Here is a 21,237-nt window from a genome sequence, read left to right on the forward strand (position 1 = left end):
GCAAGACCCTTTCAATGGAGACCCCTTTAAGAAGCTTTTTTCCTCTCTTTAGGTACTGAATTCTAAAAGAGATTTAGTAAAAAAAAAAAAAAGTGATCAGTTAATGTTGCCTTTTATATAAAAAGTTCTTTTATAAAAATCCATTTGGGTAGGGGAGTAATAATTATGGGCTAAAATGGGATTTTTAGATTACTTATATATTTCAGTTATTCTTTTTGACAGATTTCATTACCATGTTTCATAAATAATTGATTATACTTCTGTATTATGTGTATGTAAGAGATGTTTTTGAATTTTTTCTAACCTACAAAATAACTTTTTTCTAGAAGTTAGAAAACTGTATATAACTATGTATTTTGTTGGTTATAGGGTAGAACTATTACCATTAAACTGAAGAATGTAAATTTTGAAGTGAAAACTCGTGCATCTACAGTTTCATCTGTTGTTTCTACTGCAGAAGAAATATTTGCTATTGCTAGAGAATTGCTAAGAACAGAAATTGATGCTGATTTTCCACATCCCTTGAGATTAAGACTTATGGGTATGCCCTTTCTTGTTTTTCCTTAAATCTGCTAGATTTTCCCAAAGAAATCAACTTGGGAAATATTCTCTCCTTCATTTTATTTCTTAAACCTGTTTAGGAGTTTGTACCTATGCTGACATTTTTCTTAATTCTTAAAACCTGATGTATGTGAAACCATACTCATTAATTTAATTCCTGTAAAAACCAATTACAGTTGTTCTTTTCCTTCCTACTGACTGAAATCCTTGGGGCTAGGTATGTTTCAAAATTTAAAACCTTTCAGATTTTAGGAAACAAATATAGTACATATTGAGTATATTATATAATACTCCTTTGGTATCTGAGGCAGCACCTCATGATAAACACATTAATATTTTTGTAGCAAAACAAGAAAATATTCACACTAGGTTGGAAAGACCCTAAATAGCCTCACATCAGTTCAGTCATCAATTACCATTTGTTGCTTACAATTTTCAGAACTATTTAGATTTCAGAATTACAGATAAGGGTTTGTGACAGTATAAAACCATATCTGCAGCCACGGCATGGTGAACAAACAAATTAACAAACCAAGTTTCTAAAGTGAATTGGGTGAGAGGATGTCCATGGATAAGCTCTCCAGATGCCAGCTTTACTGCCAAGAGTGGATCATTAGCCATACTTTCATATATGAAACATAGCACACACTTGAAATCGATTAACTAAAGTATGTTGATTGAGAGAGCTAAAGAGCGGATGTTTATAACAGCTTCATTCATAATTGCCAAAGTTCAGAAACAACCAAAATGTCCTTCAGTAGTAGGTAAATGGAAACTGGGATAGACCATGGAATATCATTCAGTGCGTAAAAGAAATGAGCTATCAAGCCATGAAAAGACATGGAGGAACCTTAAATATATTTTATTAAGTGAAAGAAGCCAATTTGAAAAGGTTAAATACTGTGTGATTTGAACTGTGTGACATTCTGGAAAAGACAAAACTGTGGAGACAGTGAAAAGATCAGTGGATGTCAAGGATAGGTAGCACAGAGGATTTTTAAAACAGTAAAAACTATTCTGTATGATGTTATAATGGTGGATACATATCATTAAATACGTCAAAATCCATAGGATGTTCAACACCAAGAATAAACCCTAATAAAAACTATGGACTTTGAGTGTTAATGTTGTGTCAACATAGGTTCATCAGTTGTAACAAACATACCACTCTGGTGCAAGATGTTGATTGGAGGAGGCTATATACTGGGCAGAGGATATGTAGGAACTCTATACTTTCTGCTCATTTTTGCTGTGAACCTAAAATTGCTCTAAAAAACAAAGGCTACTGGGAAAAAAGGGCTAGAGTTGGTATATAATGGTATCTTGTATCAGATATTAATTGAAAGACTTATATAATCATGCCAACTCCAACAGATACTATTTAGTGATACCCAGTTTTATAAAGGAAGGTAAATTTCATACAAAGTACCCATTTTGAAAAAGTATACTTTAATTCAGAAAATATGTAGTATTGCTTATTTTTCTCTAAACATCCTTTTGTATATATGTCACAATAATTTTATGCAAAATATTGTTATGCATTATGAGTGAATTGGCTTTGTTAAGAAATTAATTGTGGTTGGTTTAATTTAGGTGTACGGTTATCCAGTTTTCCCAATGAAGAAGACAAGAAACACCAACAAAGGAGCATTATTGGCTTCTTACAGGCTGGAAACCAAACTCTGTCAGGCACTGGGTATATACTAGAGAAAACGGACAAAGATCAGTTTCTAAAACCTCTAGAAATGTCTCATAAGAAGAGTTTCTTTGATAAAAAGCGATCAGAAAGGAAATGGAGCCACCAAGACACATTTAAATGTGAAGCTATGGATAAACAAAGTTTACAGACATCACATTCATTTCAAGTTTTAAAGAAGAAGATGAATGAGAATTTAGAAACGTTGGAGAATTCAAATAACTCTCAGATATTTACCTGTCCAATTTGCTTTAGGGAACAAAGAAGCATCAGTCTGGAAGCCTTTAATAAACATGTAGATGCATGTCTTGATGGACCTTCGATCAGTGAAGATTCCAATGTGTTCTCATGTTCACGTGCTTCCTCTACAGAAGTTAATAAGAAAGAAAATGTACATCCTTCTTTCTCACTCCATGAGAAGCAGGATTATGAAACCCATCAGAAGAATTCAGAAATCAATTCAGTAGATTGTATAGAGCTAGTAGAGACTGAAGATAACCCACGTAAAGCAGCAAGTGTAGACGGTTTAAGTGATAAGCACAACAAAGAGGAATATGCTAGTCTTCCAAGCAAATCATTTAATATTGAGGAACGTTGTCACAATTCTTCCTCTACTGTTTCATTGGAAGATACTGGGTCATTAAGTTGGCAAGAATCCTCCCAGCCTCATTTACATGAAGTGATAACAGACCAAGCTCTAGTTTGTCCTGTTTGTAACCTAAAACAAAAGACTTCAGATCTTACCTTGTTCAATGTGCATGTGGATGTATGCTTAAATAAAGGCATTATCCAGGAACTGAGAAAGGATAAAGCTAATCTAGCTAACCAACCCAGGGAAAGCACCAAAAGTGCTGGTGAGTTTGCAGTCATTTTAAAGAACTCGATTTTTTTTTTTTTTAAAGAACTCGATTTTTTAGGAATGTTTTATTAAAATTAAGATTGTTGTTAAATCTAAAGCACATACTATTAAAGGGATAGGTTGTGTATGCTGCCATTTAGGGAAATGTTAGTTATCTTAGCACAGGTTAGAATTAACTGAAGCCATTAGATTTTAAATTTTGGCAAAACTGTTCTGGGCTTGATTTAGCACAGAACGAACTCGAAAGTTTGGGAGCCGAGTAATCTAATCAAAGGCAAAATTCCCTTGGAATGACTAAGACAGGGATAAAAGGTACAGCTTAGGGAATATAGTCAATGGTATTGTAATAGTGCTGTATGGTGACAGATGGGAGCTCCATTTGTGGTGAGCACAGCATAGAGTATAAACTTGTTCTATTACTATGTTGTGTATAAACTTGTTCTATTACTATGTTGTGCACCTGAAACTAATATAACATTGTGTGTCAACTATACTTCAATTTAAAAAAAGAGAAAGAAAGAAATTCCTTCAGAGAACTTTTGCTAAGGCACAGTGGTAAATTAACATAATCACACAGCCAGAAAGCCTCTTTAAGTTGTTTTTGGTAGTCTAAGTGCAATACCATAAAATAAGTAAATTACAAAGAAATTATGCAATAAAGTTAGTTTTTGATGTGTCTAAATATGAACTATGTAGTACTAAAGAAGTTTTTATTATCTAATCAGTCAGCTTTAACTTTTTAGATTTTTATACAGCTTTTTAATTATTTCATGTTGTTCATTATGGCATTTCTTGACTTTTCTTCCACTAAAGATAACTCAGGCAGAGTTCAGAAGACTGCAACAAAACCAAAAAGGTATGGCTAATTTGAGTTTTAACAGAGCTGGCTATAAAATTGTTATATTTTGAGGTTTAATTTTTAGGTGATGTTAAAATTTGCTCTTACAAATCAAGTAAAATTTTAAAAAATCGATGATTCATAAAACATTTTTCAAATATCTTCCTGCATTTTAACTGTGTGTTCTTTTCTATTCCAGGCCAGGATTGATGACAAAGTACTCAGCATCAAAGAAAACAAAACCAAACAATCCCAGACACACTCTTGATGTATTTTTTAAATGAATATTGAACATTTTATCATTGAACATTTTATTCTTTTTTTTTTTTTTTTAAAGATTTTATCCATTTATTTGACAGAGAGAGACACAGCAAGAGAGGGAACACAAGCAGGGGGAGTGGGAGAGGGAGAAGCAGGCCTCCCACGGAGCAGGGAGCCCGATGCGGGGCTCGATCCCAGGGCCCTGGGATCATGACCTGAGCCGAAGGCAGACGCCCAACGACTGAGCCACCAGGTGCCCCGAACATTTTATTCTTAATAGAAACTTTTTATTTTATAATCAATGAATCTTTTCTTCTTCATTAAGTTTATAGATTCATGTAGTGAAAGGCAAGTGCAATAATTCTTCCCCAAATGACATTTCTTTTATATGAATTTGGAATATGTTCTAATTAACTTTTGTAAACACCTTTTGGATAACCATGAGAATTTCACTTCTATTATACATCAATCCGAAAATCAGTCCTGTTAGAGATAATTTTAAAATGAGAAATTAGGAATGGAATCGAAAGTGATTTGTTTCCTTATCATGTTTTATAGTGAATATAAAAGCATATTTATAAGGGCTCTCAGAGGTTCACACAAACCTAGGTTAGCATAAGAATTTTTCAGTACTGGGGCACCTGCGTGGCCTAGTCGATTAAGGTTAAGCATCTGACTCATGATTTCCACTCAGGTTATAATCTCAGGTCCTGAGATCAAGCCCTGAGTGGGGCTCCGCACTCAGTGGGGAAACTGCTTGAGAATTCTCTCATTCTCCCTTTGCCCCTCCTCCTGCTCATGCTCTCTCTTTCTAAAATAAGTAAAACAAATCTTAAAAAAAATTTTTTTTTTCAGCACTTAACCACTTTGTTGGTACTGGACTGCTATATTTATTATAGTAACTTCTACAACTTTGTATATTCATATTTTAGATCCTACTGTCTTCAGATACCTCATGAGCGTTCATAATTAAAATTTATTGGGGAGGGTGGTAGGGAGGTTTCGGGTGTTTACATGGTGGATGCTGCAAAGCTGGGGCAGATGGAGGAGGTCCCTGAAAACCAAAGAGTTCAGCCGGCGACAGATTGGGGAGGAGCCCTCATGGAGTGCACCTCGACCCCCAGCAGCCTGGCCCTGGTGAGCCCCTACCACACGCACTGGGCCAGGGACCCCTTAGACCTTGTGGCACTTGCAGAGCAGGTGCAGAAGGTTGATGAATTAATCTGAGCAAATGCCACCAACAAACTGATGGTCATAGCTGAGCAAATCCAACATTTACTAGAATAAGCCAGGAAGGTTTTGGAAGATGCTCACAAAGATGCTGACTTGCACCACATAGCTTGTAATATAGTAAAAACAAAAAAACAAAAAACCTGGCAACATTTACTACCTTTATAAATGGGAGAGTGGTCAGCAGTATTTTTCTATTTCTCCAAAAGAATGGGGGACAGGTTGTCCACATGAATTCCTTGGTGCTTACAAGCTACAGCATGACTTGTCCTGGACTCTGTATGAGGATATTGAGAAGCACGATGCTAAAATCAACGTAGTGGACAAGTTGCTAAGCCAGCCAACGGCCCTGCCTCCAAACACTGAACCCACCTTCCAGGGACTGACTCACCGAGAGTGGACTCCGATAAATGGTTCTCACGGCAAGGACCTGTCACCTCCTTGTTGCCCTCATTCTCTGCCTTGATGGGAGGTGTCATGAGAATTGAGGTGAATTGTGGGTGAATCATGAACTTCTTGAAAAGAGACCCTGTCTGGGGCACCTGGATGGCTCAGTCAGTTAAGCAGTTAAGTGACTGCCTTTGGCTCAGGTTATGATTCTGGGGTCCTGTGATCAAGCCCTAAGTGGTAGTCAGGCTCCCTGCTCAGCCAGGAGTCTGCTTCTCCCTCTGCCCCTCCTCCCACTCATGCGCTCTTGAGAACTCTCTCTCTCTCACCTCTCCTCTCTCTCAAATAAAATCTTTAAAAAAATTATAAGTTCTATGAAGAATATTAGCTTGTCAGAACAGGGATGAAAGTTTTGTTACCTTCAGGAAAATAGTATCACAGTATTATTTTCTGTGTTAAAAGAATTGTTTAAAATAGGATTATCCATTTGATTTTTTTTTTCTTTCTTAGAATTCCTTTATCTTATGAATAAGCATATGGTTCACTTTACAAAATATTTAGTCTAAGATTCAAGGTATTTTAAATTTCTTTGTAGGACTTTAAAATGGTGGTATTTCATTTCTTGAGAGTTATGTTTATACTTTACACAGATCTATAAAAAAGGATAAATTGTACTCTCACTTTATTTTTATTATACCCCTTCAGAGAAAAGTGTGCAATACAAAAGATTAGTGTGTATTAAGACATCTCATTTATCTTAGCTATATTTCTATCACATTTTTATTAATATTCGTGAAAGAAGACAGCTTAACACTAATTAGCTTAAGTAATTAATCCAAATACTTTTGTGCTATTAATACAATTTTTTTTCAAAAAGCAATTATTTAATGGAACATGAAGATGGGACCACTTTCTATTATTTTTTAAGGAACTGAAATTTTTGTCTCATATTTTTGTTTTCTCTTTTCCTACTTTTCATATTTTATAACTCATTATCTAAATTTATGAAGACATAATATTTTAGAATAGGTTAAAATAGGATCTTACACAGCCTTTGGCCAAAGTGGTAACTTGACTTGAAATAATTAGATTGTTTGAAGTTAGATTTAGGGGCGCCTGGGTGGCTCAGTTGGTTAAGTGACTGCCTTCAGCTCAGGTCATGATCCTGGAGTCCCGGGATCGAGTCCCGTATCGGGCTCCCTGCTCGGCAGGGAGTGTGCTTCTCCCTCTGACCCTCCTCCCTCTCATGCTCTCTGTCTCTCATTCTCTCTCTCTCAAATAAATAAATCTTAAAAAAAAAAAAAAGAAATAGGTTAAAATAGGATCTTACACAGCCTTTGGCCAAAGTGGTAACTTGACTTGAAATAATTAGATTGTTTGAAGTTAGATTTAGGGGCGCCTGGGTGGCTCAGTCGTTAAGCGTCTGCCTTCTGCTCAGGTCATGATCCCAGGGTCCTGGGATCGAGCCCTGCATCAGGGTCCCTGCTCTGCGGGAAGCCTGCTTCTCTCTCTCCCACTCCCCCTGCTTGTATTCCTTCTCTCGCTGTCTCTCTCTCTGTCAAATAAATAAATAAAATCTTTAAAAAAAATAAGTTAGATTTAATATTTATTAGCATGCCAGTTTTAGGTCTAATATTATCATATGCTATGGCAAATTCAGAATTGTAGAGCTGTGGGTCTTGATTGTGTGATTTACATATCTAAATTCTTTATAAAATTAAGTTCAGTGAAGTGCTGATTTAATGTATTGAAAAGTTAATAGCATCATATTTAATTGTTCCTATCTTGCCTCAGATTTATTTTTATTGTGTTTTCAACTTTAGAGTAAATATGAAATTATTTTCATTTAGATGATTCATTTAATTGAATGTTATTTAGTAATATTTAATGATTTAAAATAAAATTGCAAGTGTTTAATTGATCTTTTAGCCAATAAATATGGTTTCCTTCCTTTTCTACTCTTCTACCACCTCTGATTCTCTTTTATTCTCTTTCCCCAGAATTCTATCCACATTCTTTTCTGTTTTATCTAATGTAACCAACTCATCTACTTTTTATTATGATTTTGCTTTGGGGTATTTTTAGGAAATAAAGCAAAACTGCAAAGGACAAGCACCTATGATCTTACCTACTTAGAGCATCAAAATACAGGGAACCACCTGGGACAACATATTTGTGACACATGTAACTGGCCAAAAACTAGATCCAGAATATGTAATCCAGAAGATACAAATGACTCCTATGTATTAGTAAGAAAAAGACAAATAGCTAGTAGAAATTTGACCAAATGACTTTAAATGTCACTTTACATAAAAGGAAATCCAAATGACCAGGAAACATGAACACATTCTCAGCCATTTTAGTAATAGGGAAATGAAAAAACCACAAAGAGGTATCATTACATCCCTACCAGATTAACAAAAATGAAAAGATCCAATGTTATTAAATTTTGGTGATGACGTGGAGCAATGTGAACTCTTCTTTGAAGACAATCACTTTGGAAAACAGTTTGCTTTTCTTCGGTAAATTTAAAGATGTGTACGTTTAGCAACCCATCAATTGCACTCCTAAATAAACAGCTTTGCTGGTTATCTTCCATTTGCTCTCCAGATTTACTCTTGACCCTTGACACTGCTTTATGTCCAGTAAGGGGCTATGGCAATGGGGGAACCACTACAGATTTCAGGGAGAAAAGAAGATGAAGTTGGGTATTTATTCCCACATGTACCTTATTATATGATCATCTAGAGCTGGTTAGGTCCCTTGACCAAAGGTCACAAGTTTTTTATACTGTGTTCTCTCCTCTATCTCTTCAGTTTTGTTTTGTTTTGTTTTAAGCTTTATTTATTTAATCTCTGCACCCAATGTCGGGCTCCAACTCATGACTCTGAGATCAGGAGTCACACACTCTTCCAACTGAGCCAGCCAGGTGCCCCCTCTCTTCAGGTTCTGATGATCCTTTCCTTCCCTCACCCCTTCAGCCTAGGGGTGGCAACAGAGTCTTGCTCTTACTAGTTTTGGGGTGCTACAGCATCTTTTGTGTTTCCCCATACCTTTGTAAATGGTCCTTTTTAAAAATTCATCACAAAATATAATTTTTTTTTCCTTCCAGAGCCCTGATACAATGTCTTGGGAAAACTACTGAACATGTTCCTTAAGAAGTATGTACAACAATGCTCTTTTATCAGCACTGTTAATAGCAAAAAAAGGGAAAATAAATATTAATTTAATTCTACCGTTGTATATTCATGTATATTCAAGCAAGAGAATTCTACACAGTGGTAAAAATGGAGGAAATAGTTAATCAGAAAGTAGTGGGAAACTCGACTGCATAATTTGTGGTAGTGGGGGATGCTTTCCCCTGAAAAAAAAAAAAAGAAAGAAAATAGAGGAATATCTACTGGGTAGCTCAGTGGGTTAAGCGTCTGGCTTCAGCTCAGGTCATGATCTCAGGGTCCTGGGATGGAGCCCCATGTCTTGCTCCCTGCTCAGCATCTTGCTCCCTGCTCAGTGGGGAGTCTGCTTGTCCTCCCTCTGCCCCTCCCCCCACTCATGCACTCTCGCGCGCGCTCTCTCTCTCTCAAATAAAATCTTAAAAAAAAAAAGGAAAGTAGATGAATAGCACGAACAATCTGGAGTAAAGTAAGTCATAGATGGCAAGTCAGCATGCCATCAGCATGAATACATTTATATAAAGTTCAAAACAGTTAAAACTATTGTTTTAAGGATTTATCTGTATGAAATAAGATTATTAAGAAAAGCAAGTATGTTATTGTCCTGAAAGAATAATGATTTCCTCTGTGAGAGATAGGGAAATGTGATTGGGGAATGGTACGTAGAGCTGCTGGGATGCTGACAGTGTTCTGTTTCTCGGGTGGTTGACTGCATAAAGGTTTACCATAAAACTATTCTTTAAACTGTACATATATATTTTATATACTCTTGTACATATGTGACCAAAATCATAATAAAAAGCCAGTACACAAAATTCCTGAAAATTTAACAATCTGCTCTTGCAAGCCAATACAAGCTAGCGTCCACATATCATGATTGGCATTCAAGGCCAATCAAGTCACACTGCATAGCTTATAGTTTCCCGAATAGACCAAGCTATTTCTTCCTTCTGGTATGGTGCTTAGTTGCTCCCTCTGTCCAGAATGTGCTTCCTGGACATACACTCTCTTTTCCCACCATACACAACTATTCATCTTTCAACTCAGCCCGGGGGCCACCTTCAGGAGAGGGTCCCTGCCCTCTGGAAAAACTATCAGTCACTCCTTTGTGCTCCTATTTCTCTATGAGGACAATGAAACATTGCGTTATAAAGGTTTTATTACTATGGCCTTTTGGGGTGGCTTGGAAGTATTTGGAAGAAGGCTCCAAAACATACTATTTAACCTAAGGCTAAAAAAATGCTTTTTCAGGAAATATTCCATTTTGAAAACTGTACTTGGTGCCTAGTGCTGATTTTCTTTTAAGTAATATTCCATTTTGAAAAGTAGTGCTAAATTTGAACATACCTGGTGCTGGTAAGATTTTAGTGAACTTCACAGAACAATGGTATTTATTTCCCGGAGCAAAAACTGTCCTTTTGTTACATAATTAGGGGATAATCACTTTTGCTTTGTAATACAAAGCAAAACAGTTGTATTAACAGTTGTTCAAGAAAAAAAAAAATGTTATTATGGTGAGTATTAGAAACATAATTCTATTTTTTTTTAATTTATTTATTAGAGAGAGAGAGAGTGAGAGAGAGAGCGTAAGAGGGGGTAGGGTTAGAGGGAGAAGCAGACTCCCCGCCCAGCAGGGAGCCCAATGTGGGACTCGATCCCGGGACTCCGGGATCATGACCTGAGCCGAAGGCAGTCGCTTAACCGACTGAGCCACCCAGGCGCCCCATAATTCTATTTATTAAGCAAACTGTAATATTGAACTGTTCTTACAAATGTGAGGTAATCTATGACAGTCTTTTCTTCTTTTCTGTTAATAACAGTCTTATTTCCTCATTATTGCTCAGAGAGAAGAAAATTCAGAGGCAAATAGTGTTAACCCTTTACTTCTAACCCCAGTTTCTTAAGTTTATTATGATTTCAAACTCAGAATACATTCATATACATAGAAATACATATATTATATGTGTGTGTATATACATAGATATACATACATTATATATGTGTGTATACACACACAACCTATGCCAAACCCTTGTCTATTATTGAATTCTGTCTACTCTTGTAGGACCTCTTGAAAATGCCCACTTCTGGGCACCTGGGTGGCTCAGATGGTTAAGCATCTGCCTTCGTCTCAGGTCATGATCCCAGGGCCCTGGGATCAAGTCCTGCATCGGGCTCCCTGCTCAGCGGGGAGCCTGCTTCTCCATCTGCCTCTCTCTCTGTCTGTCTCTTATGAATAAATAAAATCTTTAAAAGAAAAAAAAGAAAATGCCCACTTCTTTTCATTCCTTTTGTCAAGTCCTCATCAGTTGCCTAATCTCATCCAACACATTTCCCAGCTTTCATTAGTTTATTTCTCTTTAAACCATCTTGTGCATTTTTATAGATAATGCTCTCCTAATATTCTTAGGCATGTGTGTGTGTGTGTGTGTGTGTGTATAAAAGGGTGAGTCAGTTCTGGGGTCAAATCTAGTTCCATTTTATGAGGACTTAATTTTTTTTCCCACTCCTAGAACGTGCTAAACTTCTTATTTGACCTCTGAAACCATCCACAGGTGTGAGATGTGCCATGGTTTTACTTTGTTTTGTAATGCATCAAACCCCCTGTGCTTGGGTGCGGTGGATTCAGGGCAGAGATCCTGGTTGTCCTTCAGTATTCTACTTTTCTTTAATATTGTTAGAATTTTAGCTAGGCACATAGTTGCCTAGAATCCTGTATTTAATCAATTTTTTTATTTCATAAACCACTAAGAAGAAAATAATACCTAAGATGGGTAGTCCAATAGGTTATGACTGGATTAAAATGGGATACCAAGGGGGAGCCTGGGTGTCTCCGTCTGTTAAGCATCTGACTTTTGGTTTTGGTTGCGGTCATGATCTCAGGGTCCTGAGATCTATTCCCACTTGGGTCTCACGCTTATTGGGGAGCCTGTTTAAGAGTGTCTCCCTCTTCCTCACCCCTCCCGCACTCATGCTCTCTCTCTCTCTGAAACAAATCTTAAAAAAATAAAATGGGATACCAAAGTTTACACCGTCAGAGAAGAAATTGAGGGTCTTACTTTATTCAAAAGAAAATTCTGGAAGCCCATTTAGAAGTGATTTAATACTGAAGTTCTCACAGTGGTGGTTATAAATCCAGCCTGGACATCTCTCCAAGTTGTACGAAGAACTGAAGTGTGAGCCGGGCGTTCTCTCAGAGCGCTCTCCTTCAGGTGAAACCACATCCGAGGACCGCGCAGGCCACACGCGCAGGTGGTCCCGCCCAGGCGGCCGAGCCGGGCGGGGCAGGAGCACCGGGGCAAGCTACCCGGACACGGCAGGGAAAAGACAGCGGCCCGGCCGTGCGTGCCGGCTCTCTGCGGGCGGCGAACCAGGGCGCACAGGGACCCCGCCCCGAGCATCCCGGCTCACCGGGGGGCCGCGAGGGAGCTGCTGCAAGGGGCGACCGCGGCCGTGGAGGGCCTTCGGGCAGACCTGAGGGGTGCGGCGGCCCGGCCCTGGATCCCGAAGCCGGAGAGGCCTCGAGAGGAGGCGGCGGCGGCGGCGGCGGCGGCGGGACACGAGATCCATGCGTTCCAGGAGGCGGGTTGCAGACCGCGCGGTGGCGGCGCCGGTGGGCGGAGTGGGGGTGGGGGAGGGCGGGGTGGGGGTGGGGGAGGGGGGGGTGGGCCGGGCCGGGCCGGGCGGTGGGGGCTCGTGTGGAAAGTGCCGCCGGGCAGCCTCAGGACCCCGCGGGGCCGGGGCGCCCGCCCTCCGCCACCGCGTCACCTGTGGGCTGGTTTGCCACTTGGCAACCCCCCTCCCCAAGTTTTGACTCCGGCTGTTTTATTTCAGGTGAAACCTGTATACTGTGGTTGGAAGGAAAGAGCTATTCTTTGAATTTAAGGAAGAGGGTTTTTGAAGAAATGATTAAGCCCTACTGCAAATAAGGAAGAGAGTTTCATGTGGTGTTACCTCCTATATCCTGACTCACGCAGTGACTTACTGTGTGACTTTAAATCACTTAATCTTTCTGTGCTTAGGTTTCTAAAGCATGGCGTGAGTCTTCTGTGCCTCTTTGAGAATAAACTTACAGCATAAACTGAGGCACATTGTTGAAGAGTCTTCAAAAGTTGAGAATGATTTCAAGGCTGTTAACAGAGCACTAGTCCCTTAATAATGTTCAATTAGTTCATCCATCCGTCGGTTCGTTCATCTAGAAATGTTCTCAAGAGTTGACGATTTGCTAGACATATTTTAGATGCGACTTATGCAGTGGGAGCATGACAGTCCACGTTCTGATTTGGGTAGAGGGTTGAAAGACGCTAAAATAAGTGAGCGAATAAGTGAGGAAGATCTTTCAAGGCAGTGATAATTCCTGCGGAGGCCACATAGCCTAACCCCAGCTTAGGAAGTTTTTCTCCTGTGTTTTCTTCTAGAAGGTTTATAGGTTTATGTTTTACATTTACATCTATGATCTGTTTTGAATTAATTTTTATATAAGGTATGAGGTTTACATCAAGGTTCAAATTTTTTCACTTGGGCATCTATCTGTTTCAACCAAAATTTTGTTTTCCATTTGTTGATGCCAGTAAGTAGAAATATGATTGATTTTTATGTGTTGACTTCGTATCCCACAACTTTGCTAACCTCATTTATTAGTTCTAGAGCTGCTTTGTACATTCCTTTGGATTTTATATGGAGATAATCAAATTGCTTGCAACTAGACAGAGACAGTTCGACTTCTTGCCAATCTGTATGCCGTTTAATTTACTTTTACTGCTGGACTGAACTGGCTAACACATCCACACAGTGTTTTAAAGAGCGAGAGTGGACATTTCTGTTTCTTCCTGAGCAAAAAAAGCATTGGAACTTTCATGATTAAGTATGATGTTGGCTGTCAGTTTTTTGTACATGTTCTTTATCAGGTTGAGGAAGTTCCCTTCTATTCCCATGTTGCTGAGAGCGTTTTTGTTTTTGTTTTTAGTCATAGATGGATGTTGAATTTTTTTAAATGCTAAAGTGTTATCATATAGTTTTTCTTCTTTAGACTACTTGTATGATAGATTACATTGCTTGGTTTTCAAATAATGAACTAGTCTTGTGTTCTCAGGATAAACCTCACTTGGTGTGTTACACTTTTTTTTTTTTTTTAAGATTTTATTTATTTATTTGACAGAGAGAGACACAGTGAGAGAGGGAACACAAGCAGGGGGAGTGGGAGAGGGAGAAGCAGGCTTCCCGTGGAGCAGGGAGCCCGATGTGGGGCTCGATCCCAGGACCCCGGGATCACGACCTGAGCTGAAGGCAGACGCTCAATGACTGAGCCACCCAGGCGCCCCGACTGAGCCACCCAGGCGCCCCGACTGAGCCACCCAGGCGCCCCTGTGTGTTACACTTTTTATGTGTCACTGGGTTTGATTTGATAATGCTTATTCAAGGAGTTTTGAATCTATGTCGATGAGGGATATTGGTTTATAGTTTTATATTCTTACAATGTCTTTGGTTTTAGAATGAAGGAAATGCTGATCTCATAAGATGAGTTGGGAAGTTTTTCCTCTTGTGGTTTATGAGAGAGATGGTATAGATTTGGTATTATTCTTTAAATGTTGGGTAGAATTCACTAGTGAAAGTATCTGGGCATGAGCATTTCTTTCTTTCTTTTTAATGCACATCTGAATGCTTTTTAAGGGCATGAAGGTTTCTTTTTAGAATATTTTAAATTACAAATACCATTCCTTTAATAGTTATAGTATTATTAGGTTATCTATGTAATCTTGAATAAATTTGAATAGTTTGTGGTTTTCAAGAAATTATTTCATTTCATCAAAGTTGTTGAATTTATGTGCATGGAGTTGTTCATAATATGCCTTCATTATCCTTGTATTGTCTGTTGGGACTGTAGTGCTATGTCCTGTCATTCCTTATATTGGTAATTTGTGTCTTCTTTCTCTCTCTCGTTTTCTTTTTTTGTCAGTTTTGCTAGAAGTTTACTGATTTTATTGGTATGTTCAAAGAACCAGCTTTTGTTTTCATTGATTTTTTTCTGTTATTTATCTCTTTTCAATTTCACTGATTACTGCTTTTACTTTTGGTATTTTTCTCCTTTCTGCTTGATTTAGGTTTATTTTCCTTTTTGGTTTTTACTTTCTTTTTTTAAGATTTATTTATTTATTTTAGAGAGAGAGCGCATGTATGTGGGCAGGGGGTGGGGGCAGAGAGAGAGGAGAGAGAATCTCAAGCAGACTCCCCGCTGAGCACAGAGCCCAGCATAGGGCTCCATCCTAGTAACCTGCCATCATGACCTGAGCCAAAATCAAGAGTCAGCCATTGAACTGACTGAGCCACCCAGGTGCCCAAGGTTTTTACTTTCTTAGGGTAGGGGCTTAGATTACTGATTTGAGACTTTCTTTTCTAATAATTTAATGCTATGAATTTCTCTCTTAGCTTTGCTTTAGCTGCATCCCACACATTTTGGTATATTTTATTTTTATTTTCATTCAGTTCAAAGTATTTTCCAATTTCTCTTGGCTTTTCCTCTTTGATACATGGTTCGTGTGTGCGTATATATATTTATGTTGGAAGTTTTGATAGTGCTGGCATAATACTTTCCCTCTTGGCTATGTTATTCTGGAGGTGGATAGTGGCTTCCCAACCCTTCCATTCATCCATCTAACGAATATCTATTGAACACCTACTAACACTCAACACTGGAGTTATTTCAGCGTCCTCTTTGTGTTCTGGTGAAGGAAACAGATAGTGAGCAAGTAAGCAAATATATATGTATTGCAAAGTCAAGTAATATCAAGTGATATGAAGAAAAAAAATGAAGTAGGGTACAGGGGCAGAGAACAACAGGAGAAAGGGGATTAGGTGGTCAGATACGATTTTTTAGAAGTGGTACCAGTTGAGCAGAGACCTGAATGAAATGCAAGAGGGAGCTGGGCCTTGTTTTTCTTTTTCTTTTCTTTCTTTTTTTTTTAGACTTTATTTATTTGAGAGAGAGAGAGATCACAAGCAGGGAGGAGGGGCAGAGAGAGAAGCAGGCTCTCTGCTGAGCAGAGAGCCTGATGTGGCACTCCATTCCAGGACCCTGGGACCTTGACCTGAGCCGAAGGCAGATGCTCAGCTGACTGAGCCACCCAGGCGCCCAGGGCCTTGTTTTTCTATGTCAGCATGGTCTCCTCCTCTTCTGGTCCTTTTACTTCATACTTGCCCAGCTCCTGAAGGCATTTGAGTTTTTGGCCCCTAAAAGTTTAAGTGAATGATACAACTCTGTAACCTGTTGTTTTGGGCTGAACGTTTATCTTGATCTTAAACATTAAAAAAAAAAAAAAAGACATATATAGTAAAGTACTCTAAATATTATTTAGTCAATTTGAAAATTGATACATTTATTATTTGTCTAGATCATTTTTTTAACTCTGTCACTTACTAGCTAGAAGGTAGACAGTGGTATGTTGGTAAATGTTTGATTACCAGCTCTCCGGGGGGGCGGAATGAGTTCTGATTTGTAGTATTTTCCAGTTTCCTTTGTGTAATACTTTCACCATGACTGATTTAAAGCTACAGTGTCATTGAACACAGAGTTGGGAAGAGCTACAGCCAGTTCTTATTAGTCTGTACAAACTGGCTTCTTCACACTGCCAAAGGTAGTTTTATAATCTCCATTTTACATTCGAATGTAAACATTCAGAATTGTTACAAGATAACTCAGTAAATTGTGGGCAAGTCTGCAAACATTTTGAAGCCTAAGGATTCTGATGCAATTGGCTTGGGTTGAAGAACCTGGCTTCAATTTTTTTTTTAAGGGATTCAGTTGATTTTATTGTGAAGCCAGAGCTAAGAACCATTGATTTAGTGGATTAAGAATCTTGTATGGTGCTTCCCAGTTGTCTTAGAAGCTCCTTCAAAATTACTTTTTCTTATAGATGTGGTAGGGACAAGATATTTGACTTCAGGGAAGGAATAGAATCCACGTGTCATATTTCAGGACACCACAAGGTCTTGATTTACCGTGAGACGTACCCAGGAGGGAAAAGACCAGGAACTAGAACTATACTCCCATTGGATTAATATAGAGGGACAAAGAGCTGGGGTCAGGGCTGTGTGGGAATGAGGAGAGAGTTGAAAGAAGTCCAGTCTAACTGACAGAATGCATTAGCTAAAGCATCTGACAGTGGGCAGTTTGAATCTCCACTGCAGTAGTAGACTCTCAGGCTGACACCCTGGACACTTGCTGTGATTGAAAGCTTGGGGTTTGGATTCAGGCTGCCTGGAATAGTTCTATTATTTATGATCTTTAAGACATGAGCAAGTGGTTTAGCTTTTCTAAGTCTCATTTTCCTCATCTGTAAGATGGGGGTGATAATGTCTACTCCATCAGGTTGTTAATTTCATAAAAGCCCCAGTGGGCTCCAATACTTAGAGATGAAGCAGAAGAGGAAGAGCCAATAAAAGAGACTGGAAAGCAACAGGTAGTCCATCAGAAGCCTGAAGAAGAATGTTACAAGGAAAGTATGGCCCTCTGTCAAATCTGCGAAGAGTTTAATGCACACAAAGAGAAGCGATGACTGGGTTTTTTGGCAAGATGGAGTGATCCTGATAAGCGCAGATTCAATGAGGTGATGGGAATGAGGTCTGATTAGCACGGAGGTGAGATGAAACTGTGAGGTTTCATCATTTCAGGAGAGACAGCAATTATAAAACACTTATAAGAGTTTTGGGGGAAACAGTAGGTTGAGAAATGGAGTGGCATTTGGAAAGGGTGTGAAGTTAAGAGAGTTTTTTTCCACTGGAGTATTATAGTGTCTCTGTATATGTTGAAGGGGATGGTCCTCCGGAGAGAGATTAAATGATGCAGAGGAAAATATGACGATTTACAGGAGATTGATACATGAAATAATTGAAAAGATGAGAAGGGTGGGATCCAGTGCCTAAGTGGAGGAGTTGGCCTTGGGTAGGTGTGGGGATGCTTCATTGACTATAATAATAGTAAAAGCAGAGAGTGTGGGTATGAAAGTAGGTAGGTAGGTTGGAAGACTTAGTGGTTGGAAAATAAGGGAGTTACTATCTGATTGCTTATGTTTTCTGTATGCAATATTATCAATTGAGATTTGGATGTTGGTGATCATGGAAACTAAATTAGGTACATTAGTAGATTGGGATATTTGAAAAGAAAGGAAAAGTCATGGAATTGAAGAATGGAAGGCTATGGAAATGAAGTAGGATTCCTGTGATGAGATAGTACTTGAGATTAGTGGGTAAGAATTTAGGAGTATGGAGGTGCTTGGGTGGTTCAGTTGGTTAAGTGTCCGACTCTTGATTTTGGCTCAGGTCATGATCTCAGGGTCATGGGATTGAGCCCTGCATCAGGCTCTGCGCTCAGTGTGGAGTCTGCTTGAGATTCTCTCTCTCCCTCCCCCCCACCACTCCCTCTGCTTGTGCACACATGTGTGGGCTCTCTTTCTCTCTCAAATAAATAAATAGATCATTATGTAAAAAAAGAATTTAAGAGTATGTTAGTTATATGTAGTATGTTAGTCTCTGTAGTCAGGGTAGACTAGCTTTTCATGCAGCAGCAAATAACGCCTAAATCTGAGTTACTGGATTTGGATTTCTCTTTCCTTCCCCAGATTCAGGAAGTTTTTAGCTATTATTTCTTCAGACAAATCTTCTGCCCTCTTTTCTCGCTCTTCTCCTCTGGGATCCCTATCATACGACTATTACGCTTGACTGTGTCGCTGAGTTCCCTGGGTCTATTCTCATTTTGTGTATGTTTTCCCCCCTCATCTGCTCAGCTTGATTACTTTCCATTACTCTGTCCTCCAGGTGGCTGATCCGTTCTTCTTCCTCTTGTTTGCTATTTATTCGAGGTGGTCTATTTTTATTTCCATTTAGTAAGTCTAATAGCTCTAATTCGTTCTTTTTTACATCTCCTATCTCTTGATGGAGAGTCTCATGGAGGTTCTGCACTCTTTTCTCAAGTCCAATGAGTATCTTTATGAGCACCACTCATAAATTTACTTTAAATTTAGAATTTACTTTAAATTCTCTATCAGACATATTACGTATCTCTGTTTCCCTAGGTCTCCTGCTCTGATTTTGTTCTGCTGTTTCACTTGGGACATATTCCTCTGTCTCCTCATTCTGTCTATTGCTGGGTCTGTTTCTTTGTGTTAGGAAAGTCAGCTACATCTCCTGCACTTGAAAGTAGTGGCTTTATGAAGACGAGGTCCTGCAGTGCAATGTCTCCTTTTCACCAGAAAATGTGCTTCAGGGGGTGTCTCCTCTGTGTGTTGCTCCAGGGGTGTCCTGCCATTGTGGCTGGGATGTGTTTGCCTTCCGTCCAGCCTGCGGTGGCGCTCTGCCTGTTGTGGGCAGAGTCTGGTGCCCATGGTGTTAGTGGGCTGCTCTGGGGCTGCCTTGGGCTTGAGTTGAGTCAGACCAGGTGTTCGCCAGAGATGAAGTAGCACCAAACTGCAGGCACTTTCCCTGTATTGTCCCCTGAGAAGCTTTTGTTGATGGGTGGGGCCTGTAGTCAGACCAGCTGCCTGCCCCCAGCCCACTGCTGGGGTCACAGTCAGACTGGTGTGTGGTTATCTTCCCCTCTCTCTGGAGCAGGACTCACTTTGGAGTGGTGCTGACCCTTGTCTGGGCTGCGTGCACACCCCCGGGCTTGTGGTACTGCTTTGATGGGATCTTGCCAAGAACGATCTGAGTGGGTGGATCTGCTTCTCTGTGGCCTCTTGTCTATGCTGGGCTGTGGAGAGTCTGTTCTGCCAGTTTTCGGGCTGCTTTCTGGGTTATTTATGCCGATGTGCGTGCTCTGTAGGCAGCCACGTGGCAAGGGGTGAGCCCAGGGCCCTCCTACTCCGCCATCTTCCCAGCGGCCTCAGACAATGGGATTCTTGAAGATGTCAGAGGTAATGTAGTTTTTGATGATGATGTCAAAAGTATGACCCTGGGGCGCCTGGGTGGCTCAGATTTGTCTGGTGCTCATAAAGATACTCATAGATAAAAGATATGGGATTTGTCATCTGTGTGGATGTTGAAGTCACTTAGAGTGGGGCCCACAGGAGGGTTAGAAGGCAAGAGGGGGATCCAGGTGAGAGAATGAATGTGTATTTCTCCCATGAAGATACTCCTGGTCTTTGATTAGACTTGGTAGTATTCTAGAGTCTTTGGCAGATTGTATTTTCATTATTATTATTGGGAAACTACTTGGCAACTCATCCACAAAACCTCTTAGGGGGCTTTCTTTTTAGAGATGGTCTGTTGCTGATTTCAGATCATTCCAATTCTGACTTTATCCTCCAGTATTGGGGTTGTCCCCTGAGAGACCCTCAGTTCTCCTGCATATTAAAAATACTCAGTAAATCCTGAAATCTTCTCTAGGCTAGTTAATAAAACCTGCCACCTGAATGTGTATATGTGTTTAATATGTAATGTTTATAGTAGCTATGAATCTACTTTTATCTCTCTTTATATAAATGAAAATAAAACATGTTTATCCCTTTAGCCTTTGTATATGTTTATATGATGTGCTGCATTTTAATGATTTGTTTCTGCTGGCCAGGCATCTGCAGTGGGTTCTGCAGACAACAATTTTATCTCTGTAAACTTGTATGGAGCATTTGGGCTTCTGCCTGTCTAATCTTATACAGACATTATTAAAAAAACCGCAAGTCCATGGCCACCCTCCGACCTCCTAGAGGCAGAGACTACATTGCTGACTTCAGGGTGGTCCTTGGAAATGATGTTTTGTTTGGGACCAGGAATATTTTTAAGGGTGCAAAAACATTTGCATTGTGAGCATCAAGTGAAATCTTGATCATACAGCTCTGTAAAATCGTGATGCAAATTTCCTATGTTCAGATTGGCAGAATGTGAAAGGCTCAAGGCTGTTGTGTCAAGTTTTTAAAGTCACCAGGTTTGCCATATGCGGTTTGCCTTTTTTTTCTTTACCCCCCCTAAATTCCTCAGTCATGCTTGCTTGCTTGCTTGCTTTCCGTACTGCCAAATGAGAGAAGCTTTCACAATGCTGCAAAAAGCAATAATTTGGGTCTTATGGAGAAGCTGTTTGAAAAGAATGTTAACATTAATTCTGTGAACAATGTGAGTAGAAGTCACAGATGTGACAAGTGAGTACTCTAGGGTGGTTTGGATTGACACAGTCCAACTGAAATAATAATAAAAATAAAAGTGATTGTGCTGGATGAGGTGAGGGAGAGCTCTGTTGTTGGTAATTCCA

At 39.4% G+C, this 21,237-nt stretch overlaps 2 protein-coding genes and 1 pseudogene across 3 annotated transcripts in view; all 3 read left to right on the forward strand.

Moving 5' to 3' along the window:
* POLK (DNA polymerase kappa) overlaps positions 1-4,257 on the forward strand; it is a 67,473-nt gene extending 63,216 nt beyond the window's left edge. For both annotated transcript variants that reach the window (XM_035014661.1, XM_035014660.1), the window contains 4 exons: positions 370-541; positions 2,155-3,111; positions 3,930-3,972; positions 4,154-4,257. In XM_035014661.1, the coding sequence (XP_034870552.1) occupies positions 370-541; positions 2,155-3,111; positions 3,930-3,972; positions 4,154-4,238 (1,257 nt within the window). In that variant the 3' untranslated portion in view covers positions 4,239-4,257. The remainder of the gene's footprint in view (positions 1-369; positions 542-2,154; positions 3,112-3,929; positions 3,973-4,153) is intronic.
* Positions 4,258-5,001: 744 nt separating this feature from the next.
* Positions 5,002-7,292, forward strand: LOC118016488 (annotated as a pseudogene).
* Positions 7,293-19,885: 12,593 nt separating this feature from the next.
* ANKDD1B (ankyrin repeat and death domain containing 1B) overlaps positions 19,886-21,237 on the forward strand; it is a 58,430-nt gene continuing 57,078 nt past the window's right edge. The window contains 2 exon segments of the mRNA XM_035015067.1: positions 19,886-19,909; positions 20,970-21,101. Coding sequence (XP_034870958.1) covers positions 19,886-19,909; positions 20,970-21,101 — 156 coding nt within the window.

The sequence above is a fragment of the Mirounga leonina genome, unplaced genomic scaffold, assembly GCF_011800145.1.
Source record: "Mirounga leonina isolate KUSES-001 unplaced genomic scaffold, KU_Mleo_1.0 Mir_168, whole genome shotgun sequence".
Taxonomy (NCBI): domain Eukaryota; kingdom Metazoa; phylum Chordata; class Mammalia; order Carnivora; family Phocidae; genus Mirounga; species Mirounga leonina.